The 7000-nt window shown below is 43.8% G+C and overlaps 2 protein-coding genes across 2 annotated transcripts in view; one reads left to right on the forward strand and one right to left on the reverse strand.

Annotated features, from left to right (window-relative positions):
• Positions 1–305: 305 nt before the first annotated feature.
• On the forward strand, positions 306–3054 carry SARC_06074 (hypothetical protein; the record flags this gene model as incomplete). Its single annotated transcript, XM_014300045.1, has 6 exons — positions 306–420; positions 912–1123; positions 1367–1535; positions 1691–1818; positions 2027–2500; positions 2980–3054. The coding sequence occupies 6 exons, from the start codon at positions 306–308 to the stop codon at positions 3052–3054; spliced, it is 1173 nt and encodes a 390-aa protein (XP_014155520.1).
• A 1558-nt stretch (positions 3055–4612) lies between these two features.
• SARC_06075 (hypothetical protein) overlaps positions 4613–7000 on the reverse strand; it is a 3447-nt gene continuing 1059 nt past the window's right edge. The window contains exons 2-4 of the mRNA XM_014300046.1: positions 6647–6851; positions 6057–6284; positions 4613–5517 (exon numbers count right to left, since the gene is read on the reverse strand). Of these exons, the coding sequence (XP_014155521.1) occupies positions 5225–5517; positions 6057–6284; positions 6647–6851 (726 nt within the window). The 3' untranslated portion in view covers positions 4613–5224. The remainder of the gene's footprint in view (positions 5518–6056; positions 6285–6646; positions 6852–7000) is intronic.

The following is a 7000-nucleotide window of genomic DNA, read 5'->3' on the forward strand; positions in this document are numbered from 1 at the left end:
TGTGTGTGTGTGTGTGTGTGTGTGTATATACATATATATATCTATATATATATATATATATATGTGTGTGTGTGTGTGTTTGTGTATATGTATATATATGTATACATATAATTATTCTGGAACTGTATCTGTGTGTGTTTTTGTTGCATCGTCGTCTCAGCATATGAACCGAATCTTAAACAAACTTTCCTGCCTCCAAATTGTTTAATAGCGAGCTGAATTTCACTCTCAAGATGTGCTTATTCGTACATACATTGTGTACGTACTCTTCGATTTCTCCCATTTGTATGTGGATAGATAAAAGTATGCATGTATTAATGAATATTGTAGACCAATTGAAGTTTGATAAGAGTCATACGTGTCTGGTATTTGATTGCAAGCACACCAAAAAGATCATATTGACAGTGTTTGCATGGCGAGGTACCTTCGGCCTCTACAGTTCTCTCATGACGATGTCTGTCTTTGTTCGACCAGATGTGCACATATAGCAATGCGTCGATGAACACTATCAATGCTCTGCTTGCAAGGATAAGATATGGCGACAAAATACATCATTTAATAGTCAGCGTGGTTGGTATTGCAATGAACACTACTTCCCTACCTCCAGCGGCCCACAGCCATATACTTCCCTTCAAGTGTCCCAACTTTCTCCTACGACATGTGTGGAATCGATTAAAATAGTCGTGAGTAATCATAAATCGACGTGCTGCATTGTCGCTCATCCTATCTCGCCTTCCCTCCCGCCGTTGAGCGGGTACGGAATAGAGTTCGAAGGAGTTCGCCTGCTCAGGTGATATTGGTGTTCGAGTTTGAATGTGCGAGCAGATGCTGCAGGTCCTAGACAGGACTACTACGGACCAAACTTACACTGACACTGTGACACTATTCCCCCGTGTCCTTTAAACCTACAGCGCGTACGGGCCATCATCCAGAAGCCTTAGATTGCCTATACCAGATCGAAGCTCAGCCCTGCTCGAAAAGGTCACAGACGGAGCACGGACCTGAGAACGACGGCGGAGTGAACAACGGTCAAATATCGGCACCTACGAAGTCAATGAGTGGCCAAGGAGAGCAAACTATGCACCTTAAAACACTTGCCCTTCGTACAGCTATTGCGCTGAAGGTATGTGTAGGCCTTAAGCACAGTAGCATATTCGTATTAAGATTGATATACTAGAGTGTTATTCAAGTTGTGCCTTTTCATATTCTGTGTTGAATCTTCGTGTTGTAGGTCTTGTGATGCTTTTGCAGCCTGTCAGCTGTGCCAGTACTCAACCCCTCCTTGCTTGATCGACGAATTCACACACGTAAGTGCATCCTATCATCACCCCTCATATACCTCAATTCGAGTTGCCACGCTCTGCAGGCGAGCGAAGTGGAAAGCAGTGCTGCATATGATACATTGAAGAAGCTCAGCCCGGCCGCAGAAACAGCCGAAGCCGTGTGTGCCGATCTTCTGTTTATTCTCGTGGATGAATATAACTTCACATACGACCAGACCGCTCTTCCATTGTTCAAACTCTTCGTGATGGGCGGTACGTACTTTTGTCTGCGCACTACACCGTACTGCTGTGCTCAGCTGGTTTGAGAAGAACCTACAAATGCGATGACAATATCCATTTAAGCAGCTTTGGTTTATGAGGAAGTACTTTTCAAATATTACATTTCATCACTATGCTATTTGCCTTAGGGGGCTTCGCCAATACGAACGTTTCTGTGAGTGATGCGGACGTTCCTCTGCACCTGTCCGATCCTTTGCTGAGCCGAGAAGTGCTGCTCATGTCCATCGTATATAGGCTGAAGTGCCTCACAAACAAGGTACAAGTTGGAGGCAATCATGTGCGTGCGTCTTAACAAAGCTACCGTGTAACAATTCGGTGGGATATCCAAAACATCATCATTGACCGCCATTTCCACGTCACCTATGTGTTGTGTATTCAAGAATTCTTTGCACGAATTTTCTTGTACATTTTGTACGACGTTGAAGCCTAAAACGCATCTATCTTTCTTGTGTTTTTTGTATTAGTTCAAATCTAAGTCCAAGGATCTTCTGGGCGCCTTGGATTGCGACGACGCCACACCGTCCCCCGGCACTACACCTAACTCCACCACATGCCCAACAAATGGCCAAATGAACGGCAAACCCCGTGTTGTACATGTGGACTATCATGAAGTAAGCACGCACCAACGAGATGCCATAACTCCTTCGGAAACTGTGGGTGAAGACAAACTAAGTGGACATTCCGGACTAGTGAACGCACTCACGGCAATCGCTGGCCATACGGTTGAGACGTCAACAGAGGAACCACCATTGCGAGGAAACCTTGCCGACTGGAAGACCGTGGAACAGCAGCCCCGATGGTTGGAGATACATGTCGCGAAGCACCAGCACAACTATGTAATGCGAGCTGTGACCGCACTGCTTGGGTTCGAGAACGTCGAGACGCCTTCGAAACGCAACCAGACATCGGTGCGGATTCGATTGGATAATACTGCACCGGTATGTGATTCTCTTCAAACGTACTTTTCCATAAATAGACGTAACCAGACCCTGAGTAGCGCATACAGGGATGAACGTGTGATGTATTAGTATGTTGTAGGCTTTCAAAGCAAGCATTGTATTGTAGATAGCCTGCCCCTTCCTGTGTAGTACCCACAGAAGCATTCACCGCGTGGTCATGGCGAAGCGAAAGCCTGGCCGTGAGTCATGTCAGAGGCTTAAAACCACACGCAGAATTTTTTTGTTTTATCTGTTGTAAGCTGAATTTAAATTCACTCTGTTGTCGGCTAAACACATATTGCAATGAGAGCGCAGAGGAGGCATTCATGTTGCGATTGAAGGGAAGTCTTCAATTCGTGTCCAAAAATACTGGCCACTAACTTGCATTCATTTCCTGCTTGTCGTCTCCCAGATTGTGGACTCGTGAGTGTGCCCGCCACTAATTGGCACGAGATTGTGCGGGGGACTAAGTACTCTAGGAAACCGACAACCCAGTCTTTCTCTACAGCCAAGGACATCGCGTGGGCGACGGAACATATAAGGCGGATGAGTGAGTAGCGCTTATCATCTACGAATACACTGAGCTGAGTTTAGAAATTGTACGTCAAACCTTTGTTTCAAAAACCAGTACAGGCCATACCTAGGCTATACCTGTGGTTTGAGCGAGCACATCTCATACAGGTGAATGGGTGAGCACTTGTCATCTACAAGTCTCTGAAGGGATGATGAATATATCACGGGCCAGAGTGTCTATGTACGTCAGGATTTGTTGCTGCATATCAGCAATACCACAGTAAGCTAGCCTACTAATTTCAGTGGACGATAACTTGCATCCGGTCTCGCCATATACATGATTGCACCGTGGCCCAAGTTTGGTCGAGAAAATATCTGTAATCGAATACAGAAGCAAGAAACATCGGATCGTGCCCTGTCCAGTGTCATCCTAATAGTAACGTCAGAGTCTAAACATCGATCCCGTTTGGACAACGGCATCGACAAGCCCGAAGTGCATGATCGCGAAATTGTTTCTGACACGCAGACTCGAACGCGAAAGCGTTGAGAATAAGAGCTGCCAATCACAAAACATCTAATACGCCTGACCGTCAATCAGCACTAAGTGGGGGGAAGAGGGCGCTATGCGCTATGACTATCCTGGGAAACATACGCTCAAGTATTGTGAAATCACTCAAGGATCAATTCTAGTAGTCTATGATCATACTTGCGCACGATTCGTGTATAGCGTATCGACACGACGCTTTTCAAATATGAACTGCAGTGGAATAGAAGACAACATCGCACGCAGATCAAATATAGTTAATTTTAGCATGCTCTTCAATGCGGTTTGAGAGGAGCAAATGAGTTGTATGCTTAGGAGCACCGTCTCATTTTGTTTCATGTGCCTTACGATCGCCCGTATTAAACCCCGGGATTGTCGTTTGTAGATGGCAAACAGCACGACTACACATCTCTCTAGTACAAATCTAACTGCACGCGTTCTGACCTGCATTGATTCTGTAGATCGGAGCGCAGACGCCATAAAATTTAGTAAAGGATTAGCATATGTTGTTGGGTTATGTAGTTTATGTACCTTTTGAGAGTACGCGCCTGATTCCAGTGCGCATGTAAGCATCTGACCCTTTCTTTTCAGGATCTCTTCATCCATATCGCTTTCCAGTGGATCCTTTGCGTAGTTCTAATACAAGCATGTGATGTCTTTCATCTGCGTCATTCACAGTACATGTCCGTTTGAAGTAGTGTGGCGACCTTGCAAAAGGTTGATATGAGTGTGCAAGCAAGCCCTATAGAGAAAATTATGCATGACCTCGGTACATTATTGGGGTTGTCTTATACAAATTTACCCGCGCTGTGAGCAACAAATTGGTGCTGTCAACCCGATGATCTTCTGATGCGCAAAAAAAAACTTCATCAGTAGCATTGTGGTATCGACATAGGAATCAGTTAGTAGCCGTGTGTTATCGTCATAGAAACTCCAACAGTATCTAGCGACAAATTATATATTGTGTTATCGTTTGATGAGTGAAGTTCTGAAGCCATTGGATTGGACTCATCCTATCAATCTCATCGCCTTCGCAAAGACACTGGCTCAGGGGGGTTTTACCTCCACGACTACAACAGACTTGCAGAACCCTAAGCGGTGATGAGACTGTTGATAAACTCTATCTTTGGCGCATCGCGCCACCCAGATATTTTATATAAACTTGAACTCTGTGACATTCCATCATGAGGTGTGTAGTCGAACTTTCAACATTCGATGATAGGTCCACGAGTATTCTCGTCCTCTCAGTCATATCACCCTATCCATGCAATAGCTACATTGAACAATTTATCTCCAAAGCTCGCCGAATCTTAAAGCCAGATTAATTTGCCGACATAATATATCACAGCAGTCTCTTGTCCTATCTTCAAGTAAACCAGTCTTTATAGCTCATTGTTCAAACCTTAGGCATGATTTTTTTTTTCACTGTGCACGACCTGGACTACTTCCCCACTACAATACAGTTAGACAGTATACAGAAATGCAAAATCACCGTGGTGAATAAGAACAAAAATCAACCCTTTTAACATGTTACCGCGCGATTTCACTTGTACAGTAAGTCATAATTGATCAGTAAAGATACAAGCAAAGTCAGTCGCCAAAGTCGTGTTTGAGGGTGCATCAGAAAACGGAAATACTAGCGCATACACGCGGGCTTTAGTCACCGCTCACTTTTGTGCATTCTCTGCCTGTTCACGGGTGTACCTTTCCCTGATGTAATCTTCAAGATGGTGCACTCCATAGCAAGGCACAGAACCATCATTGTCGCAATTCTTCGCAATATAATCGGCATTACCCACGAAGAAATTACCCAGCTCGTAGTAGTTCCGGGAGAAGGGTGCCACCATCCCCACCAAACCTTTACACAGCCAAAGTGGTAGGCAATGGATCTTCACTTCTTTGTTCAATACACGGCTGGCGATTGCAGCAACTTCCTTTGCCGGAAACACGTCGGGACCACCTGCAACACATCCATACACAGTTGCATTAAGTGACTGGGACTTGGTAGATAAACAGAATATCCTGCTATATATGCACACAACGATAGAAACGCCATATATTTACAGAATCAGTATCTATGTTTTAACATACCTTGTATACATTAATATTCGGATTTTAATTGAATTTTTTTCGTTCATTTTGTTCCGCAATTAGGTGATATACACACGAATGTCAGAACACGAAAATACATTCTCGTGAAACGAATCCAGTTGTATATGTAATAATCAGACCAAAATACGCCATCCCGGTATATATATGAATAAAGCATCGCCTGCATACCAAGGGCGAGTCATTAAGCCACTCGAATTAGACGAAGTAAAGACCACCACGTATAGAATCCATACCAATGTATCAATTCACAACACATTACGTCTACGCCTTGTTTGTGCCCGTGCACCCGCACAAAGGATGTAACCTGCACACTCTCATGCACGATAACACAGCAGGTGGAGCAACGGATTCAGAATCTAGAAAGTTTGCTATTGTCTGTTCCCATACCAACTGGGTAGGTCTGATTGATGGATTCCGCATTCAGCAGTTTACTCACGAGAAAGTCGCCCAGGTCCACCAGCGAAATTGGGTTGAACTTGTACGTGCCATCTCCTACGGACCAATACGTCCCACTTCGTGCCATTTCAAAGATTTCCCACATATCTGAGAAGAATCCGCTCGGCTGAATGATTGTGTATGACAGCCCACTGTCATGAAGGGCTTTTTCCGCTTCTCCTAGATTATAGAGGAGCAACCACGTGAATATCAGGTGATGAGATTAATTTAACTGTTCTTGAACACAGTCACTTCAACCCAAAAGTGGTTTCGTTTAAAAGGCTATTCCTTATAGCATTGACAAAATGTAAATTGATTGAGCTCCACGTCAGTATTTGAGCACTAGTAATGTATATGTCTACGTCTTCAAGTATGTCTCTATCCCCTGACATTCTAAGCTCGCCTCTCGATTCTCCCCTCGCGATATACACTCGACATATATTGCACATACTCGAACATACGCAATCAGATGTGAATACATAGTTGCTTATTTGATAACTTATACGTACTAAATCACCTACTCGCGTATACACACAGCACACCTTTCATCCTTATCATGCTCACGGGGTGCTCCACGCTCGCCATGAACACACTCAACAAACAGAATCGTTCGATGCCTTCCGTCTGCTTAGCCTCGTTCATCAGGTTTATGTTGGCACCCACATCAACATCATGACGTGGTGTACTGTCGTTTTGAAACGTTTTACCCAGACAAGATACCACAAACCGTACTCCCTTCAGGCAGCCCTGCGTGCCGTGAAAAGACGTACATGAATATGTCCACAACGTACATGAATATATTATATTATATATATATATATATTATATAGTGTATATGTATATATTATATATGTATGTATATATATATATATATATATATATATATATATATATAT

This window comes from Sphaeroforma arctica (genome assembly GCF_001186125.1).
Source record: "Sphaeroforma arctica JP610 unplaced genomic scaffold supercont1.419, whole genome shotgun sequence".
NCBI classification, from domain to species: Eukaryota; class Ichthyosporea; order Ichthyophonida; genus Sphaeroforma; species Sphaeroforma arctica.